The sequence below is a fragment of the Nematolebias whitei genome, chromosome 2 (assembly GCF_014905685.2).
Source record: "Nematolebias whitei isolate Nwh7 chromosome 2, NemWhi1, whole genome shotgun sequence".
NCBI lineage: Eukaryota > Metazoa > Chordata > Actinopteri > Cyprinodontiformes > Rivulidae > Nematolebias > Nematolebias whitei.
Genome location: NC_056499.1, coordinates 13,573,400 through 13,595,864, shown reverse-complemented (window position 1 = coordinate 13,595,864; position 22,465 = coordinate 13,573,400). Strand labels below are relative to the sequence as shown.

Sequence of the window (22,465 nt, the reverse complement as noted above, 5' to 3'; positions counted from 1 at the left end):
ACACTGGTGGACAGGCACACTCGTTGACAGGCAGACTGGTAGACAGGCACACTGGTGGACAGACACACGGGTGGACTGGGACGCTGGTTGACAGGGACACTGGTTGACAGGGACACTGGTGGACAGGCACACTGGTGGACAGGGACATTGGTGTTCCATCAGTTCTCAGTTCACGGCAGGATTGAGCCTCGGTGGTTCCTGGATTGTTCCTGAACATCAGAACCAGTTTCCTTCCATCTGAGGGGGACAGATGGGTGTCGGTCAGTCCAACGAGTTCTGTCCAACAGAAACTCAATCATGATCACCAACAGGAAGTTTAAAGACCCTCTTGAACCTTCAGTCCCACTGATGAACAGGTTTAGCTGGGTGTATGTATATATTTGAACAGCTAAAACACACATGTTCCAACCTGGAAAATGGAAGATCCAAAAACTTTATTAAAAAACAACAATTTATTAATTTATCATTAGTTTTTTTATTGAATAAATTAATCTGTCATTCATAACGAGCCTCAGTCTAAAGAACATTTTTCCAGGACCAGACTCATTCATCTGAAGAGGTGCTTGAGAGTAAAAATATAATTAATGTTCTGAAACATTTTTGAATTGAGCAGATCCTTTCAGACACTTCAGGGGTTCTTCTCTCCTCCTGCAGCCTCGTCTGTTTTATAAAAACTAAACGAGGAGGTGATGCTTCGTTTTTCCTTTGTCTCCTGTTAATCCAGAGAGGATCTCTCTGTGGCTCCGTTTTATAATCCCACCGTCAAAAACAGAATTACCCGACCCCTAAAACACCCCGACCCGTCTGAGGATTACAAAACTAAACGCCAACAAAACACATTTAGATATGACTTGAGTGACGTTCAAGCAGAGAAAACAACAGTTCTACGGTCAGATTTAAAAGAATAGATTCTACTCCTGAGTGAACCGCTCATGAATTATTCCACTTTTTACATCATTAAAACACAGGAAGGACATTATCTTTTATTTCAAAGGTCTTTTCTCATGGTAATAACCTGTGAGTCACACAGGAACAGCTGAAACCTTCATCCTCCTCCTCCCTCGAGGGAACACGATGCTGCTGAAACCCAAAGTCAACGTTGGTTCTGTCTCGTTTCCCTGCAGAGAACCTGGACGCCATGATCGCCATGCAGACCAAGAACAAGCTGGGCAAGTCCCTCGGACTTCCTGAAGCCTCCGGACCTGAAGGTGAGCCTTTCGTCTGAACGTCAGAAACATTAACGGGTTTTCTGGACCCTGTCAGACATAAAAAAGCTTAAAAGATTCATCTCTGCTCCACATGGTGGGAAATAAAACATAAACATGAACAGTTTTAGTAAAAAGTCACAAAGATGCATTTGTTTGTGTTTCTGCTGGTCCTAAAAAAGCTCATCATGATGATCCTTTAAAAGCTGAAATAAAACGAGTGGACGAGCTTTTTTCTTTAAAACCTGTAGTTTAAAAACACTGAAGTATAAAATAACTCTAAAGGTTCTAACGCACGTCGTGTTCGTCTGTTGTGACGAGTGTGAACAGGAAGTATTGCTGTCAGTTAAAACTCCAGGAAATTTGCGCTCACCTGGACGTGTTGATGGTTGGAACCAAAAGTGCAAAAATAAAAGTTCATTTATTTTAAAACTAAACTAAAAGATCTAACAAGTTAGAGTCAGGTCGTCTGATTCTTCTGTTGAGACGTTTCATCTTTTATCTGAAAGACTCCTTCAGTCTGAGGAGCTGGACTACAAGAGTGACGAGGCAGCAAAACTGACAAACTGAGGAGCAGCACGAGGAGGCACAGAGAGACAGGGAGGCACAAGGAGGCACAAGGAGGCAAAGAGAGACAGGGAGGCACGAGGAGGCACAGAGACACAGGGAGGCACAAGGAGGCACAGAGAGGCACAAGGAGAGACAGGGAGGCACAAGGAGGCACAGAGAGACAGGGAGGCACGAGGAGGCGCAGGGAGGCACAAGGAAGCACAGAGAGAAAGGGAGGCACAAGGTGGCACAGGGAGGCACGAGAGGGCACAGAGAGACAGAAGCACGAGGAGGCACAGAGATACAGGGAGGCACGAGGAGACACAGAGATACAGGGAGGCACAAGGAGGCACAGGGCGATAGGGAGGCATGAGGAGGCACAGAGAGACAGGGAGGCACAAGGAGGCATGAGGGGGCGCAAGGAGGCACAGGGAGGCACAGAGAGACAGGGAGGCACAAGGAGGCACAGGGGGACCGGGAGGCACGAGGAGGCGCAGGGAGGCACAAGGAAGCACAGAGAGAAAGGGAGGCACAAGATGGCACAGGGAGGCACGAGAAGGCACAGAGAAACAGAGAAGCACATGGAGGCACAGAGAGAAAGGGAGGCACAAGGACGCACAGAGAGAAAGGGAGGCACGAGAAGGCACAGAGAGAAAGGGAGGCATGAGGAGGCACAGGGAGACAGGGAGGCATGAGGAGGCACAGGGAGACAGGGAGGCATGAGGAGGCACAGGGAGACAGGGAGGCACGAGGAGGCACAGGGAGGCACAGCGGGCACAATAAGACAAGGGAGGTGTGGGGGAGGCACAAGGAGGCACAGGGAATACTCGACCTGGCAGTCAGTCATAACGCTCACCTGAAGAAGGAGTGAGAACCAAAAGTCTTTCTCAACAGGGCTGATGGACAGAATGGAGACACCTGGGAAAAATAAGCACTGGGGACAGGTGAGAGTGGGCGGGGCAGGAGGTGAAGGAGGAACGCTGTTTGAATGAGGAGTGGCTCAGAGAGGAGCAGAAGACTAACAATCATGAATAACTGGTCAAAGTGAAAATCAAAGCAACAATAAACACAAAATAAACCAACCCAGGTCCTGGCAGGATGACTGAATGAACCTTCATGGATTCATCTGAACCTGCAGTGCTCCACATCTCCAATGTGCCCCGTGTTTTCATTTATTTTGCTTATTTTTCATTTTGTTTTCAGGGAAGTTGCTGGATGAGGACGATAACACCAAATCTGAGACGGCCAAGATGCAGAAGGAACAAATAAACCTGAGAGACTCGACCAAAGAGGAGCAGCCGTCCACCGAGACCAGTCAGTCCAGAACCTTCTGACACAAATAAACCACTAGTCAGTCCAGAACTTCAGGAATAATCGTTACTTTTATGTGATTATTAAATTTCCTTATAATCAATTAAGAGAGTTCTTCCTGTCATGGTTTTATGATTTATTTATTTTTTTAGCCACAAATCAAAAACAAGTTGAATTAATTCTCACCTCGTCATAAAATCTGTTTCATTCAACTGTAAAATATAAAAACTGAACAGAATTTGACTGACTTTGTTTTAACTAACCCTCGGGCTCTCTGGAGTCTGGGCCGATCAGAACCAAGCGCCTGCTCATCTGTGAATTAGGCCAGTCCAGTAACCCGTACTGGAAAGCCCATCCCAATTTTACACCGACAGCGATGAGTAAAAAGTACAACAAACATCGACACTTAGAGCTTTGATTTAACCAGCGACTCACTGAAACGGGCTCTACAGAAGTTCTGATGAATCGTTACAGACATTTAAATTTGGAGATGTTCAAATTTTTATTGTAAAAAAAAGAAAACTTTTTATTTAGACCCAAACACTAAACTCCTCAACTTAGTTGAGCTTTATATATTTCTTATTCTTTGTGTTTTTTTTTTACTGTTTTTAACTCTGTTAATGTGAGCTGATTAATATTTTCCCACAATCCATTGCGGTTTCCAGTAATATAAACATTTACAATCAAAAGTTGTTAAAGTACAAAATGCTGTGCGTACTTTCTAACCAGAAGAAATTATTTTCATTGAGTTTCCTGAGATAAAAAATAAAATCACGAGTCTTGCTTTAGGAATATTTTATGGTTTCAATAACTGAGTGAATCTTTAGACCAGCTGATGAAATTTGAGTTCTTCTGAGTTTTCATCATGTTTTAACGTTACTCCTCAACATTGTGTGCTTGAAGCTCCAGCTCAGCCTGGCAGGTCGGAGACGTATCTGGAGGCCATCAGGAAGAACATCGAGTGGCTGAAGAAACACAACAAGGATGAAGGGAAAGATGGTGAGACGTGTTTCATGTTCAACATTCGATATTACAGTCAGCCGGTCCCTCTGAGCTGGCTTTCCTCTTCAAACCCTCCCTTTTTCAGTCTTTATCAGGTCTGACGAGGCGCCTCTTTCATTTGCCTTTTAAAAGTGTGCGTTCACGCAGAAACAAACGCTTCGCTTCACGTCTCATGAATTTTCTGATGAGGCAACAGCTGCTCCCTGATTAAAGTTTCTTCTGGTCGTCTTTGTAAGAAGATACAGATACATCACTCTGATGAGCACTTCTTTAGCAAAAAAAAAAAAAAAAAAAACCCACAGACATGGCTGTGGCTGAGTGTTTAGAGCAGTCGTCCTCCAATGCAAGAGTTGGGGGTTCGAATCCACCAGCAGTCACATGCCGAAGTGTCCCTGGGCAAGACACTGAACCCGCATTGCCTCTGATGTGTGTCCCATCGGTGTATGAATGTGATCTAAAAGCTCAAATTAGTCTCGTTAGAATGGTTTGTTCAGTTAGCTTTGTAGATCTTGTAGAGTGCTGTATGAATGGGTAAATGAGGGCACAGATTGTAGTGTAAAGAGCTTTGAGTATCTTGATCAGATAGAAAGGTGCTATATAAGTACAGTCCATTTACCATTTACAAAAAAAAGGTAAAGTTTGTGTCTGATTTCTCCGAGCACATTTCTAACCAGGATGTCACTCCACTGCAAATGTTGGAGAGCAGTGGTGGCTAAAAATAAACCAGTTTTAGCTGTGTTCTGCTGAATTTCTCCTTGTGACATGTTGACACAAACATCCCGTCTCAGATGCTCTGGATGGGATGATGGTATTGATTTGGGGCAGCTGTGGCTGAGTGGTTAGAGCAGTCGTCCTCCAATAGGAGAGTTGGGGGTTTGATTCAGCAGTCACATGTTGAAATGTCCCTGGGCAAGACACTGAACCTCTCATTGCCTCCGATGTGTGTCCCATCGGTGTATGAATGTGATCAAGCTCTGATTATTCTCTGTATAGATAGTAGAGTGCTGTTTGAATGGGTAAATGAGGGCACTGATTGTGTTGTAAAGCACTTTGGGTATCATGATAAGATAGAAAGGTGCTATAGAAGTGCAGTTCATTTACCATTTGATGGTGTTTGGTTCCATACAGTATTTGCCAAGAACTCACTATTTGTTTGCACAAAATAAATGGTCTTGCAACAAAATTAAACTTAAAAAATATTTTAGTAGCTGTGAAAAGTTGTGTGACGGTGCGATGACAGTTCAGTTGGACCAAACTAATATGGCCTCGGAACAATCTGGCCCTTGTTTGTCCCGCGTCTCACATGAAGTCTCATAACTGGTCCCGATGGCATCACCACCTCCCCACACAGGTTTGGTTCATCCATCCTTCTTCTGTCGAATTTGAGAAGTTATTCAGACTAGATTGATATGGGTTTGAGTCTGGTGAAGTCTGGCTTGAGACCTGTTTGAGACTTATTTGAGACTGGTTTGAGTCTATTTCCAGATGCTCACAATAACTTGTTGACTAATTTTAAAATGTTTATTTTGCTAATTCCTTGAATATGCTCCAAACCCATGTATGAAAGTGCACGGCCCTGAGACTTGTATGAGGAGACTTCGAAGTCCCATCAATGTTTGTGGACATTTTGAAAACTTTTTGACACAGTGTTTGCAGTATGGTGAAGCATAGTGAGATCCTTCATCCATGTTCTTCCATCCATCATCTTCTGCTTGTTCTGAAATGGGGGCGTGGGGGCAGCAGCTTGAGCAGCAGCACAGCCACCTCTTCCAGCTCTTCTGGGAGGATACTAAACGGGAGAGCATCCTGTGCTCCAGAATCAATGTGTGGCATGAAAGCTGCACAGCTGCAGAAAGAAAAGCTTTACAGAGAGTGGTGAAGGCTGCACAGAAGCCTGTTGGAGTCATTCTCCCCACCATCACAGACATTTACACCTCCAGATACAGGAAGAGGGCCACCTGCATCATGAAGGACCCCACTCACCCAGCACACACACTTTTTGCCCCGCTCCCCTCAGGAAGGAGGTTGAGGAGCATTAAGTGTAGAACCACTAGACTGAGGAACAGCTTCTACCCTGAGGCTGTTAGACTCATGAATCTCTAACCAGAATAATCACTGTGAAAAATCACATCATGTTGCTGCTGATCTGTTTCATGTTGAGGTGTTCATGCGTGCTCATCTGCTCACACAGACTCATGCTCATGTTCGTGCTGCTGTTCGATATAATGTTTTTATGCTATTGGTGCTTAGTGTATTTTTAGTTGATGTTTTTCTTAGTTAATATCTTAGATCTTATTACTGTTTTTCTTTTACATTTTATTGTTGGATGTAACTGGGACCCTGTGTACAAATACCTCGGCGACATCAGCCATAGTTATGGAAGGACCAACCCCGAAGTCCCCAGACTCAGCTTCCTCTATGGAAGATGTGCCGGATGGATTGAGAAGGTCTGAGAAGTATTCCTTCCACCTCCTGACGACATCACTGGTTGAGGTCAACAGCACCCCACCTTCACTGAAAACAGTGTTAGTAAAGTGCTGCTTTCTCCTCCTCAGCCGTCTGATGGTTTGCCAGAATCTCATCTGAGCTGATCGAGAGTCTTTATCCAAGGGCTCACCAAACTCCTCCCACATCTGAGCTTTTGTCTCAGCAACAGCCAAGGCTGCAACTCATTTACCCCTCTAATACTCCTCACCTACCTCTGGAGTCCCACCAGCCAACAAAGCCTAATAGGACTCCTTCAGCTTGTTAATCTCCCTAACCCAGGGTGTGAACCACTGAGTTCGAGGATAGCCACCGCAAGAAGCACCGACAACCTTGCAGCCACAGCTCAAGGCATCCACTTCAACAACTGAGGCACCGAGCATGGCCCACTTTGACTCAATGTCCCCCGCCTCAGCTGGGATGTGGGTAGAGCTCTCCCAGAGGTGCGAGTTGAAGATTTTTCTGATAGATTCTTCTGCCCGGCGTTCCCAGCAAACCCTCACTCCACGTTTGGGTCTACTGCATTATCTTCCCCTGCCTTCTGATCCAACTCACTACCAGGTGGTGATCAGTTAACAGCTCAGTTCCTCTCTTCACCCGAGCATCCAAAACAAACGGTTGCAAATCAGATGACATGACACAAAGTCAATCATCGATCTACGACCTAGAGCGTCCTGGTGCCAAGTGCACTTATGGACACCCTTATGTTCGAACATGGTGCTTGTGATGGACAAACTATGACTAGCACAAAAGTCCAACAACAGAACACGGATTTCATGAGTGTCCACAGATTGATAGTTTGTTTTTAATCAGTTTCTTTTTGTATAACATTCCAAGCAGCATTTTACATAAGCTGTCCCAGAACTGTGGTAGCCATGCTATTCTGGTTTCACTGGGGGTGGGGGATGCAGTTGGTGTTAAATCGTTGCTCAGTAAGGCCTCATTATTACCAAGAGGAGCATGAATCGATGAGTTTTCATTCATTTATCACTCCCTCCACCAGGAAGGACATGAGTAGGACACTTTGTGGACATCAGTTCTTATTGGATTCAACCTGAAACAATGGGACCAGAGGTTAAAGACAGACAGATTACAGATTAAAACAAAGTTTGACCCAGATTTTGGTCTGAGCACAGAAGATGAATGAGAAGAGCAGAGGGGCAGGCCAGTGGGGGGTGTTGTGTTGGTAGGACACCTCATTAACATTCAGGAGTTTGGACTGGTTGTCAGGACAACGGGAGGCTTCTGCCCATCAGGGAAATGAGGCAGAAAATCTGTCCAAACGTCTCCTGACCCAACTGCCTTAATGACAGAAATAAAACATGAAACTCCCATTTGACTGAACGTCTCAGCCGAAAACAGAGAAGCTCAGGCTGTTTATTCTGTTTACTCTACCAGAAACATCCGTCAGGGTATAATCCGTGTGCGTGCGTGTGTGTGTACGCACGCAAACCTACACACATGAAAGATTAGCCAGAGCAGCAGATGGACGCAGAGGCAACATCCTGTTTTTGGCTCTTTGCTCTTTTAGGTCCTGACTGCGAGATCAGAGCCGACTCTGATCACTTCCTGTTACGACGTCACAAATTTTTCTTTGGTTTTATATGTGGGGTTTTGTTTTCTGGGTCCTAAGGGACCTGGGGCTGTCCCCTCGATTGTCCTGTCCGCTAGTTCTCCAAACTCACTCCCAGGCTGTCAGTTACAGTCTTTAAATTGTATTTTGAAAAAATGCTTATTGGAAAAAACAGCAGCGAGGTGAGATATATGAAAATCAACAAAAAAATAACAGCTGACTAAATGTTTCTGAGGTGTAATTTTATTTTAAAGTCTGGAAAACGTCCCTTTAGTTTAAATGGAGGGGCTGGGCTCTAAAACTGTACTGGATACAATCACTAGGGGCGCTCATCATGTGCAACTTCAGCTTCTTGTCTTCTCTACAGTTTTATTAACACCTCAATGCCCCCATAGGATGGTCCCAGAACAAGTATCAGGTCCAGACCCCCCATGTACAGGAAATAAACGGGACTTCACTCTGCTTTGGTCTCGGCATTACATCATCAAACAATCAGAAATAAATGAAAAGACCTTAACTATCGTTTAATGTTTTCCATTAATGTCTCTGCCTGTGTCTCCAGACTACGACTTGTCCAAGCTGAAGGACTTCATGGACCAGCAGGTCGACTCGTATATCGAGAAGGGAATCATCGCCAAAGACGAAGGCGACACCATCAAGAGAATCTACGGCAGCCTGTAACCGGATCGCTCGTCTTCAGTTTCAAACCAAGAACTGAATCTGACAAGAAGAGCTCCTACAAAACACGACTACCTAGAATTGCTTCAACTTATGGCAGATATATTCAACATCTCCCAAACGTTCCCAAAAATGTACCAAAGGATGGGATTTCATACTTATTGTTCTTCACTCATCTGCTTATATTTGCTCCATCATATTCATAAATATCTAATTTACGTCAAATCTCACATTACTTTAGCCTGACTTCAGTGGAAATGAATGTTATGGGAGTTTGTTGATGTGGCTTTCTAATTCTTTTAAACAAGTCATGCTGTATTAGTGATGCATAAGCTGTCCTTATTTCTTTCAGTGCAAATTTTTTTTTTATTATCATTTTAACATTTCATTGCTTTTTCATGTCTGTGCACCTTGTTGTTGTGATTTCATCTGGAGCCACCAGGGGGCGATGTCTGAATCTGTGTGTTTCTAAACTGTAGAGGAAAAAAGGATGATTTTACGTACGTTACGTACGACTATTAGAGCAACTCAGAAAATCTTAGTGCTTTTTACTTTAAGCCAAAAAAACAAACAAAAATGTAGATATTTTGTTAACAATAAATTCTAAATATTGACAGAAAGCTGCAGTGCTGTTGACAGAAAAGCCACATTTTAATGACATTAAATGTCAAATTCTTATTTAACTACAGAAGGTGGAGATTATCCTGAGTGGAAACATTTGTTTCCCTCAGTGGCTTCACGTTCGTCTTCGTCTTCAGACACGTTTTTCTCAACACTGGCAACATATTATTTTCTTTTTTATTTAATTTTTTTTTTCTCCCGAGTGACTGTAAGACCTGGATGTAATTTTAAATAGTAAATTTGTGTTTCTTTTTTTTCCTACAGTTCTAAAAGCAAATAAAGTTGCTTTTTCTTTTTTTGTAGCCTTTTCTTGTACCAAAAATAAATAAAAGCAGACATCCACATGTACAAAAACCAAACACCGTGTGGCTTAAATACAGATTTATTTCCCTCAGATACGACAAACAGTTAAAAGCACAAATAAAACAACTTTTACAGACGTCATAAATATTACATTCACACTCCAAAAATAGAACTCTGCCCAAAAATAAAACGATGAGAATAAAAATAAACTGAGGCCAACGAGACGTCACCGTCTAGCTGCGTCTCAGTCAGGAGGAACACTGATGAGGACACATGAAGACACTGTCCAACCGTCCTTTTGGACCTGCGAGCCCAGGTCCAAAACTCACCTCTGGTTCAGAGTCGGACAGTAAAACGGAATGATTCAAACCCATTAGAGCAACTTGAAGTCAATAAATAAAAGCAAACGTGACCTTTGTTCAACACGAGGGACACGGAGGAGGGGAGACAGAAACAGCTTGTGTTTGGGTGATTCCACGTCGGACCTTCAGGTAGACGCCTGCTTTAAAGCTCCTGGTACGACGTTTCAGGGGCCGTGGAGTCCTGCTGGCTGCTCCTGGAGAAACAAAAACAAAGTTTAAGATAGTTTAAGTCTGCCATTCTGTTTGTTTCTACTTCCTGTTCCTCTCAAACCCAGCCGGTCGAAGCAGATGACCGCTCGTCCTGAGCCTGGCTCTGATAAAGGTTTCTTCCTGTTAAGGAGTTTTTCCTTTCCACTGTCTCCTTTGTGCTTGCTCAGGATGAGAGACTGCGACGAAGTGAAGATTCAGCACAATGTGCTGGCTTCCTTAGATAGATGGCTTTTTTAATGTATGTGAATGATTTGTACAGTGCCCTGAGAACACTTCTGTTGTGGTTTGGAGTTCTAGAAATAAACTAAAGTGAATCAGGGATTAGCTTCTGATGTCGGTCATAGATAATGTCCCTCTGTCCAACTCTCCCCTGTCCAACACTACCGTCCAACGCTCTTCTGTCCGTCCCTCAAACAAATGTCCTGGAACGCCTCAGTTTATCTATTATAGTATATAACTGTCAAAATGTCACATTAAAAGAAACCATATGTGTTACCATAGAAACGCTGCTGATGATGATTAAATAATTTAATGAAATATTGAAATAAACAATAAAACACAAAAAGTTTTTAACGACAATCAATAATAAAATAATAATAAAAACGTACGAAACCAAAAGAACTGAAAGCTGCAGAGAAGTAAACAGAACTAGACGGTTCCAAAATATATTTTCAAAGCAGCCCAAACACTGCAGCACAGCAGTGGCAGTGTCATGGTTTGGGTTCCGTCTGGAGAACCGATAGCCATAAAAAGTAGAACACATGACTGTAGGTTATAACAGCTCAATCTGAAATAAATCTATATTTGGTTATGAATCTAATCACATGAGAAGTTATAATGCAGCAAGACAACCTATGTGGGTAAACCAGAGATGGCAACGTCAGACCCGAGGGCCAAAAGTAGCCCTTGGACCATCTCCATCCGGCTCCGAAAATTCTTAAATGAAATAAAAACTTTTTTCAGAAGTTGATTAAAAAACCTGGATTGTATTAATGAAACTTAAGGAAGTTTAAATTCAACATCTTGGACAAACATCAAAACTTTTAGTCGTGTTTCCAGAACTTGACTGAGCCCTAAAGACTCCAAACAGCAAGAATATACCAGTAACTTATGGCGTACGTAGGCTAATGTATTGTCACAAGAGCCAGTTTACAGACAGTGTTATAATCAGGCATGCTAACTATGCTACAACAACAAAAAGCCTGAAACGGTCTTCCAGATTATCTCCTAAAGAAAATCATTTTCAAATTCTCCAATAATATTTGACTCTATAGACATTTATGAATTGATAAAAGCTTCAGCGGTTGTTTTGTTTTTTGAGCCCCTTTTTTTTGATTGATCATGACCTGGAGGACTGAGAACCTTCACAGGCATAATTCTCAAAAAAAAAAAAAAAAAAAACCTTGGGTTGCTTTAATTATCTTGATTTAGTCCTTTGAAAAAAAATGTTGTAAACACACAACGATACTTTCAAAAAACTGGACCTTAATCTGATGAAATGTTGTTAAATGACCTGAAGAGAAGCCAGAAGTTCTTCAACAGATGTGCAGAATGGATCAAGCCTTCCTGGCATTAAAGCAGAGGGCCAAAATAACAACAATAATACAGTTAATTTGTTTGAATCGACTATTTGTCCGTGTGAGAGTGTGTGTGTGTGTGTGTGTGTGTGTGTGTGTACAAACAGCAGCATGAGCCTTTGTCTAAAACAAAGTACTGCTCGGATGATCTGTGTGGCTCTGACAGACGACTCGGGTCTTCCTGGCGCTAAGAGGAAGAAAAATAGCAGCAGCGCTCCTGCAGGAGAAACAATTTGTTCTAAAAATATCTGAAACCTTTTCAGGGAACCCAAAGAGGAAAAATGATGTCTGCAGAGTGACTCGGTCCTCCTGAAATGGACCATCCACCATGACTGAGCAGGAACGAGTGCGTTCAGTCCCAACACGCCTGCAACAGAACGCCAAAACCCATCACCTGCCTGTCTCCTGAGAGGAAGTTTCCACACCTCGTTCCTGCTGACTGCAGCTTCTGACGAGCCACTTCTGAGCTCAGAAATCTGACTCTGAGCTCCATTTTCTACAAGCGAAGCACGGCAGGGATTATCCTGATGAAGCTGTAAATCTGTCGGCAAAGATCAGCAGAACTCTGATACCGACACCAGCAAATTGGCACAACAAACTGAGACTGTCCGTGATGCCAAACAGAGAAAACCTGCAGATTTTTGTTGCAGCTCCACTGAGTTCTGTTTGAAACCTGCTAAATGTTTTGAACATGTTCTAAATTGAAGCACCGGGACTGAGAGCCTCTGGGACTCAACGAGGACTCTGAGATCCTCACCGAGTTTGGAGACATATCAGAGTAGGAATAAGATCCTGTAGGCGCCTCAGGATTAAATTATGATTCAGATTATAAAATGATCCATGCATTTGGATTTTGGTGAAGCTGAAATGACCATGGCTTCTTTTACAGAAACACACATGGATATGTATTTTTTTTCATGCCTCATGAAGAGTGCATGAAAACCTATTATTCATTGTAAATAATTAGCATGGATGCTAACTTAACCATGAAAAGGCCATAGAAGAGCTAACAGGGTTAGCATTGTGTTTAATGCTGCAAATTTATCCACAAATGAAACATCTTATAAAGTCTCTGATGAAGAGTCGTGTTCTGATGTTTCACGTTACTGTCAGATTGAATAATATATGCTGGTGAAGATTCTCAGTCATCCAGGACATGATGTCAATACAAAACAAAACAAAACAAAAAAAAACAACTGGACTTTATTTGTAACAGAAGACGTTTCGCTCCTAAAGCTCCTCGGATGAGGAGCGAAACGTCTTCTGTTACAAATAAAGTCCAGGTTTTTTTTTTGTATTGAATAATATAGATTGAGTATGTCATCAGTATGTTGCCGTTTGTGTGCTGAGGTCTTTTTTTTGCAACTCTAACACGGTGTCCCGTGTAGGACACAGTGCAAGATATGATTTTTTTTTTTATACCTCCCCTCGTGTTTCTCTTTTTCTTATCTAAACGAAAAGGACAGCGCCTCCCAAAGGCCGCGGCCTCAGACACCTCCGTCTCCCCATGTCCGTTTGTTTATGATTTCTTGGACGGGCTGTACTAAAATGCAATTTTGTTGTGCTTCGGTGCAATGACAATAAAGCTGATTCTGATGGTTTTGCTACAGAAAACTACGGTAACTCTGCTGGGACAAACAGAACCAACTCTGCTGACTCCTAAAGAGGCACTGCAGATTAACTGAATCAGATTTTATGTTTGAAATAAATAAAATGGATGTAGAAACGAAAATGTCCTTTAATAAACTCTACATTTAGTTCCTGATTATTGCACGTGGTTAAAAAGCGTTTAGCTTCACTGATGGCCTTTATCAGATCCAGAGGAATTCGTTTCCTGCTGACAGTAAAAGTAAACAGTGTGACTGGACGTCCCGCTCAACAAACATCGGTGTGATTTGGACAAACAGACGAGATCCATGCAGCTAATCTCTTACAGTGATAAGAACGTGTCTGAAGGTCGGCACGGCGCTACACCTCACCTTACTTCCTCTTCTTTCAGCCGACGTGCAGCTTGTTTCGACTGTTTAATCTGTAAGTCCAGTCTGTGAAGGAAGTCTTTGGCTGAAAGCTCCTCAGGCTGAGGCTGTGGGGGGTTGCAGTCCTCGGGGGGAGTGGAAAAAGGCTGCGAGGGTCCCTCCATGTCATTCATCATGATATGGGGCGTATCCGTGGACTCCTGGCACGCTGCGTCCCCATCCCCGTCGGGAGACTCCAGAGACAGTCCGTTAAAAACGAAGCGTTTTTGCGACACCACGGGGATGTTCAGGCTGTTCTTCAGGAAGATGCAGTCGTTGCTGAAAAGTTTGTTGGCTCGTTTGATCTGCTCCATCTGCAATAAACAAGAAGATTATCGTTTTATCTTCGGTTAACGTCAAAACTGTTTGTATCAGAGCTGAGAATCCAGATGAACCCCAAATAACAATCCTCCTCTGATTCCACTGAAAGTCATTAAATTCAACTTTAAAAGGCAGGTTACATTTTAGACTATTTAGAGGACGACACTTTTACATTTTGACTTTGTAAATAAATTTGTTTCGTCATGTTGACTGGAAGACAAAGAGGAGATATATGGATGCAGTTAGAGAGGACATGGAGGTAGATGGAGTGAGGACAGAGGATGCAGAGGACAGAGTGAGATGGAGGACGAGGACTCGATGTGGAGACCCCTGAAGCAGGAAAAGCTGAAAGAAGACGTTGATTGAAGTCAGGCTGAAACAGGAAAAAGCAGCAAATCCAAAGCAGAAGACTGAAGAAGAAACATCAAAGTTCGTGCTCAATAATCCAGGTACAAAATCCAATAATGGTCAGTCAGGTCTGAAGAAGAAACCATTTGGTTCACTTCCTGGCTCCATGAGGTCGGAGTTGTTCCAGTAATCAAATGACACATCCAGCCCACACACCAGGACCAGGAGGGTTAAAGAGATCCCCTCTGAAACGCACATCACTTACAGGATTATTAACCCATACACTGTCAGAGTGGGGTTCTGAAAACTCAAAAGAAATTCAAGAACTAAAACCCTGCAGCTGTCACCGTGTGAAAAAACGTGTGTTTCAACTTCCTGTGCAGAGCTGAACGACTATGTTAACATCTGTAACCAGACTGACGACTTTCGTTTGATTTTTCTGGGTTCAGTTGAGATCGTTGATGGTTCTCTAACTGTGTTCCACTGGTGGAAATATTACATACTGTTTATAAGTTAAACAAGCAATATGCCGATGTGCCCCGTCTCCGAGGTTTTTTGAAGAGTGAATGTTTGTAGTTTTGGAGATGTGATTTTTTTTTCTGGACTGAAACTGAACAGAAAATGAAGGAAACCTAAATGTTTTTGGTGCAACATATTCAGGTGGGCAGGAGCTACACTGTGGAGGAGAACACAGGGAGGTTTCATTTTGTTTTTCTTATCCGAGGCAGCAGAGAATGACGGATCTTGGAGAGAGGAGGGAGATATTTTATCACCAACAGGAGCAGTGGAGGAGCCAGGGGGTGGCCGATAGTGGCCTTGGCCCCCATAGATTAATCCACCCCAATCATATGAGGAAGCTATACTTTTAAGCACTAGAGAGTAAAATTTACTCAAATGACATGCACACACACACACGGTGTTGGCCATCTTGGATTTTGACGTGGCAAATGTTTCGATAACGACATTCCTTACATCTAGATGCAGCCTCACACCAAAATAGAAATTGGTAGATCTGTTACTTTTCACGTTACCATGCTCACAACGTGCACAGACAGAAGGACGATGCTTCAGATTCTCCCTCTTCGCTCCGGACGAGGAACAAAACTCAAACTGTGACGTTAAGCTGAGGAACAAAACCCTGTGACGGTTTGAGGACACATTTGCTCCATATGGAGATAACTCAGAATATTTTCAGAAGCTCTGTGGAAGTTTGAGCTGATGATGGGTTAACTGACGCACGACACGTTCAACTGACGTCAGCAAACTTCCTGTCTTGACATGTTGGAGGACAAACAAACGACTTGTCACTCTTGAGACGCTTGTTCTGATGTTGCAAAATACTAAGTTTCTGTGCTGCAGTGAGCAGGGACAGACATGAGAGGAGCGTTTACCGGCTATTACTGTTGACCAGGGTGAGGAAACTGTGCTCTGATTGGTTCACATCAGGTCTGTCTCTTACTGCAGCTTACGAGGCAAAACGTCATGGATAGCATGACGCTAAGCCTGGTAGTTTTAATGAACGTAAGGTTGGCGCCCTAAATCTGTTTTCTATTGTCCAGTCTCGACTCGCATGACTCTGTCAACATCGTCTCTGTAATTTTCAAAGTTTGTGGGTCATCACAGCGCCGCCACCAAAAACTTACCACTAAGTAAACAAAGTAAAATAAAAGTCACAAAACATTCACCGTCCTCTGCCTCGGTTACCAAAAATGTAGAGGCCGAGTTGAGGCCACCTTCCCCCGCTGGTCTGAGCCTGAAGTCTTTGTCCGTCTGAATCCTGTTGTCAGGCAACAAAAACAGAAACATATGCCTTTAAATATCCTGATCCATGCGCAATAATCCAGGTAGAAAAATCTAACAAAGTTAAGTCAGGTCCTTTGGACGGTTTCTTTTTGTTGAAATGTTTCATCTTTCATCCAAAAGACTTGTTCAGTTCGAGGAGCCACAACAAACTCAGTCTTATAAATAGCTCCTTCACATGGTGGGTCAACCAGTTTGATGGTGCGCAGACGGTTTCTGTAGTCCGCCCTCTCCCCTGCCGACTCCTCTGAGGCAATCAAAGTGGTTTAAAATATCCTGATTGTGTTTTTTTTTGTGCGGAAACGTTTCGCCTTCAATCCGGAAGGTGAAACGTTTCAGCACAAAAAAAAAAAATAAACTGTCCAGATGACCTGACTGAAAAATGTTGGATTGCATACCTGGATTATTGAGCATGGACTTTGTTATCCTGATTCATCCTGATTCCAACTCTGGATGGTTTCAAACCGTCCAGAAGACCTGACTTAACTTTGGTAATTTTTTTATAGTCTTCTAGTCTACACTCTTTTCAGAGTCTTCCCACTGGATGGTCCCACTCTCTTTCGGACTGGTTCTTAGGACCTCCTCGGTCGAGCTTCCAAGCAAGCAGAGTCGAAGGTCAGATGTCGGCAGACTCTAGACCACCGCTGGGCCAGAGAGCAACATCAGTCATGAGGGTCCCCTTCACAAAAATCTAACCACCATTTTTTTAAACCTCACAACTGAAGCATTTGTTTCTATTATTTACTTTGTTTTTAAAAATACATTACTCGTACATATCCAATAAAATTGCAACCCATAAACAAACACTGGTACTATGGTACTATGAGGAGGTGCATACGTTTCCGTGCTTATTGGGTGACAACAAAACTCAGACGAAGCTAGACCAAACTGACTCGATTTACCGGCTCGGACCAGCGGAGGGAATGTGGTCTCGACTCGGACACAGCATTTTTGAAAACTGTGGCAGAGGACGGTGAGCGTTTGCGACTTTATTTGCTCACTGCCGTGTTGTGTTTGCCTCAGACAGACGTTTCAAGCGGCCGCGCTAAGACGATACGCCCACAAGTTGTATCAACAACCAGAAACCATGTAGACCAGAGGAGTCGTGGTGAAAGTGAAAAATGGAAAAATAGCCTACATTCCATACATTCATACGTTAATTAAAATTGGGTTTCTTTTTTAAAAATAGATCTAGCTTAACTATGAATGCTAGGAAATGCTTTGTAGCTGCTACTTTCCTTCCGGCCATTAATTATGGTGACATTATTTATACGAATGTTAAATCAAGCACCTTGCAGATGTTGGATGCTGTCTATCACGGTGCACTAAGATTCATAACTGGTTGTAACTGCTGTACCCATCACTGCACCCTGTATTCACTGGTTAACTGGTCATCATTAACTTCACACAGACTCTTTCACTGGTACATTTTCATCTTTAAATCACTTCTCGGTCTGCTGCCTTCACACATCTCCTACATGTCACTTCGTCAGTGCAGCTACAGCGTGCGCTCTCAGGACATTATTACCTGCAGCATCCCCTCAGTGCAGACTGAACTCAGCAAAGAGCTCTTCTCTTACTCTGCTCCTGTAACACCTTGCAAAAAGATCTGAAGCTGTCGACTTTGATATCTCTAAGGGAATTTAAACAATTTGTAAAGATAAAAGATGGATGGATGTTAAATTCAATGTAAATGCAGACATGTTCCTGTTTTTAGTATTTTACCCGGTTTCATAATGTGGCTTGATTTTAATTTGTTTTATATCACTACTTTTATTGTATATACACTTTTTTATGGCTGTTTATTGTTGTGTGTACCTTATCAGTGGTTCGTCTGAAACAGGTCTCTCTTGTAAATCAGTTCCCGTGGCTCAATGAGACTAACCAGTATAAAGACATGTGGAATGAATGTTGTTTGTCTTGCTGTGCTTCTGGTGGGCTTATTGGAGCTGATGGCAACAAAAGGTGCAAGGTTTAAAACAGAGAGCTAGTTTAGAGTTGTAGAGGAGCAGAAATGTCTGCAGCGTTGCTGCTGATCCTCATCAGTTTGTCAAACCCTGTGAAAGTGCCGTGACGGACTCTGAGGGTAAAACACGAAAAGTTTGAGGAAAACTTTAGGAAGGATTAAAGTCAGTGAGGGACCAAGCAGAAACAGAACTGAAAGCCTGATGTGTCAGAGAGAAGTGGTACCAGGTGCTGGTTTCTTGTCAGAACCTGTCCTCACCGTGACTCCGTACTTCAGGGCGATCCCCTGCAGGGTGTCTCCGTCTGAAACACGATGCTCGACGAACTTCTCCCCCAGAGACACCGACACGCTGGCGGTGCTGCCGTACGACCGAATTTTAGTCCGGGCCAGGCTCTGAGAAAGTTCGCTTTCGGACTCGGAACCGGACCTGGACCGAGGGAAGATGGGCTGGGCGAACAGCCCTCCGCCTCCGTGATCCCGGATCGGCAGGACAGGGGAGAACTCCGCCATCTTTGGCTGAAATAAGAAAAAAAAATCGCGGGTTTTCTGTGTTTTCTCACTCCGGTTGGTTCTCTTCGATAAAAACAGATGAAGGTTCAGCTTCAGGCGGCAGGGAGAGCGCTCTCCCGGGTTACATCTGACTCATCAGCCCGGGAGACAGCGGACATGTTTGAGGACCACAACCTCGCAACCCGTTACTGCCGTAAATCCGCCGCGCTGTCGTAAAAACCTGTTTGTGCGGCTGGAAGCGACGGTTTCCGGTGTTGTGTTTCCACCTTTCAGGTTCGGGTCATCCTTCTGAAATGTGCACATTTAGGCATAAAAGAATAAAAAATCATGAAGTAATGAGTCAGCTGTGGGATCCTGTTCACTACTGGACACAGAGGAGAGGATCTGTGGGAATTTTCAGCCATCAGGACGGTTTCCCTGCTAAAAAAAAAAGTTTCCTTTATCCAACCTTTATTTATACAGAGCCTTGGTGACTCATTTACAAGAGACACCTGATTTTAACAAAGAGTGATGACAACAGTAGACAACAAAGACAACAGTAGACATTCATAAAAAAACATACAAATTGAGAAGAACAAATAAAAGAAAATGGTATTAAAAAACGAAACAAAAACAGCTAGGTTGTAAACCTTTAGCAGAACCAGGTTCAGGACAAGCGGTCAGAGAAGGGGGTCTCTGCAGACCAAAAGTGGGCGTTTCTGGCGAATAGGCGTTTATGGGCGGCGAACACTGATTGGCTAACAGTATTTAATAGGCGTTTGTCGGCGGCGAACACTGATTGGCTGTGGGTAACCCTCAAAGTCACGAGTCATTGATGAGGTAACGTTTCTTTGCGATATTTGACAAAGAAATATGGTTTATTGTACTTATAAAGTATGTTATGTTTTCACTTATGCATTTTATTGAAGTACGTTTATTGTAGGTCACGATAGTTTCGACCGTTCTCTCGTTGTTGTCGTAACGCACTGAGGTAAAGTGAGCCTCCACTCGGCTCCTTTTCAAAATAAAAGCTGAAAATAAAAGTTCTTAATACTTGAAAAATAAATATTTAAAAGCTGTGTATAACTGAAAAATATGAAAAAAATAAATAAATAAAAGTTGTTATTAGCTGAAAAATAAATAAATAAAAGCTGTTAATTATATCTATGTCTTTCTGCCATGTCAGGGACCTCTCTCACTTCAGACTGACTCTAGAAGACCCCAAGATGTTGCCCAACAATGTTGACCAACATCTGATGTTGACTTTCATTACTCAATAATGAGTAATAACTTATTCAATAAAAAGTCTGTAATTTGTCAATAATAGTCAATAATTCATTCAAGAATAGATTATGGGTGTTTGGTATGGCTCAGTGGCTAAAATGGGTTGGATGTTAGAGAAATTACTTAATTTTCAATTACCTGAATGCACAAATTCCTTCATTTATAGTTAAACTTTAGGAAATCAACTTTTTTTCCTTGTGAAAAAAATATCAAAATTAACTTTAAAATCCAATCCAGGATTAAGTAACAACTAGCAACACCCTAACTGTACTATGTTCTGTGTTTCCAACAGATGCTATGATGACTTCTAAAAATGGATGTCCCAATAAACACAATAAAAAAAATCAATGATGCATCAAATGTTGTCTGAGTATGTTTTAAGGTAATAACAAATGTGAAATCTGGAAAACAAAGAGAATTCCTGAATCTGTCTTGTGTGCTTTGATGTGTACATAAGTTTATTGGAGGTCCTGAAACAACTTTTCTGAGAACTCAAAGATTTTTATTTTACCTTTGGCCAAGATGTCAGTTTGAAATCAGGCTGCTTACTGCAAAACCAAGAGTTTTTTTTTAAGACGGTCTTCATTTGTATTGTTTTGTCGACTAAGCTAAATGTAATTTCTAAAATATGGATAAATCTGATCTCATCATGCAGCATGAGCAACTGGGTACAGGTGTGAGGACCAAAAGTCTGGTTATGTACCGACTCCTAAATGTGCTGGTTTTCTACTGAAACATGGAGTTGACCTTTAAAATGTGAGACAGCTGAGGAAGTTAACCAGTAAACAGAATACCTGCTCCAGGTGCAGAAATCTTACAGAAACTGACAAATCACTCATCTGCAGTGACTGCAGGTTGAACAAGACAATGTGAAGTTAAAGGAAACATCCTTTGTCCCAAGGCCAGTTTAAGTATCATTAATATTTTTCTTTCTTTATGAATCGATTGTAACTTTGTTCACATTTTTCAACAACCAAAATGGAATTTGTTTTTTTAATGTTATGGCTAGGTATTAAAAAAAACCCTAACATTTAGCTCTCCCCACTACCCAGTTATGTTGCTCTTATTTTGAAATGTAACCGGAAGTTCTGTGTGAAGAGAGTGGAAAAAAGAAGTTATGGAGACGCCGCGGCAGTATACTGGAGCAATGTCGAACCGAGACGCCGCTAATGTCGAACCGGTTAACACCATAGACATAATGTGCCTGTGGTTAACACAATCTGCCAATAACGCCTTGTTTTTAGACATCATGTGTCTGTGGTTACGGCATTTTATCGTTCAGCCTTTTTTTTTCTATCGTTCAGCCTTTTTTTTTCTATCGTCCAATCAGATGTGGCCGTCCTGACACGCCCATTTTTCTATCGTCCAATCAGATGTGGCCGTCCAGACACGCCCATTTTCCTATCGTCCAATCAGATCCGGCCAGCTAGAAACGCCCATTTTCCTATCGTCCAATCAGATATGACCGCCCAGATACGCCCACTTTCCTATAGTCCAATCAGATATGAGCGCCCAGATACGCCTTCCGAATTTGCCTGCAGAGACCCCTTCTTGAGCGGTCATCTGCTTCGACCGGCTGGTTTAGTAGGAACAGATACACAAAGGCAGGTCAAAAATCACATGTTAAGATAGAAATAGTATCAAATGAATTCAGTTTGAACAATTCATTTAAGAAAATGAGGTCAATTTGTCCTCTAGTAGTTTAAACTTAAGGCAGAATAACAAGCCAGCCCTAACTGATTTATCAAAAAGGAAAGACTTAAGCCCAGTCTTAAACTGGACAATGTGTCAGCCTCACAGACAGAAACTGGAAGTTGGTTCCACAAGTAAGGAGCCTAAAGATCTTCCTCCCATTCTGCTCTTAGAAATTTTAGAAACCGCGAGTAAGCCTGCAGTCTGAGAGCAAAGTGTTCTGTTAGAAAATATGGAACAATAAGAACTCAAATATAAGATGGAGCTAGGTTCTTGGGGGCTTTGTAGGTTAGAAGTAAGATTTTGAATTATTTTCTGAATTTGACAGGGAGCCAATGGAGAGAAGCTAAAACTAGAGAGATATGATCCCTCCTACTAACTCCAGTTGAGACTCTGGCAACAGCATTTTGGATCAACTGAAGACGTTTTAAAAGAAGTTTTTGAACACCCAGATAACAAACCATTGCAATAGTCCAGTCTTTGATCCAGATCAAAGAAACAATCATACATCTATGGAGACAACAATCCTAAAGTGACAGGGTGACAGTTTGCAGGGGCACACATCTTAATGTAACACCCTGGACAAGCATTTTGTGGCAGAAAAGGGCTTTCACAGACTTGTAAACAAATGAGTTTTGAAATGTTCCTGGTAGCGATGTGTTAAAAAAAAAGTAT

General features: G+C 42.5%; 2 protein-coding genes across 2 annotated transcripts in view; one reads left to right on the top strand and one right to left on the bottom strand.

Moving 5' to 3' along the window:
- Window positions 1–9,719, top strand: part of scg3 (secretogranin III) — an 18,186-nt gene extending 8,467 nt beyond the window's left edge. The window contains exons 9-12 of the mRNA XM_037690403.1: window positions 1,125–1,208; window positions 2,958–3,068; window positions 3,969–4,064; window positions 8,687–9,719. Of these exons, the coding sequence (XP_037546331.1) occupies window positions 1,125–1,208; window positions 2,958–3,068; window positions 3,969–4,064; window positions 8,687–8,805 (410 nt within the window). The 3' untranslated portion in view covers window positions 8,806–9,719. The remainder of the gene's footprint in view (window positions 1–1,124; window positions 1,209–2,957; window positions 3,069–3,968; window positions 4,065–8,686) is intronic.
- A 344-nt stretch (window positions 9,720–10,063) lies between these two features.
- lysmd2 (LysM, putative peptidoglycan-binding, domain containing 2) lies at window positions 10,064–19,033 on the bottom strand. The gene is made up of 3 exons (XM_037690414.1): window positions 18,584–19,033; window positions 13,855–14,204; window positions 10,064–10,282 (listed from the first exon to the last, which is right to left on the bottom strand). Exons 1-3 carry the CDS (start codon window positions 18,833–18,835, stop codon window positions 10,231–10,233), a joined length of 654 nt encoding a protein of 217 aa, XP_037546342.1. The 5' UTR covers window positions 18,836–19,033; the 3' UTR covers window positions 10,064–10,230.
- Between the last annotated feature and the right edge of the window lie 3,432 nt (window positions 19,034–22,465).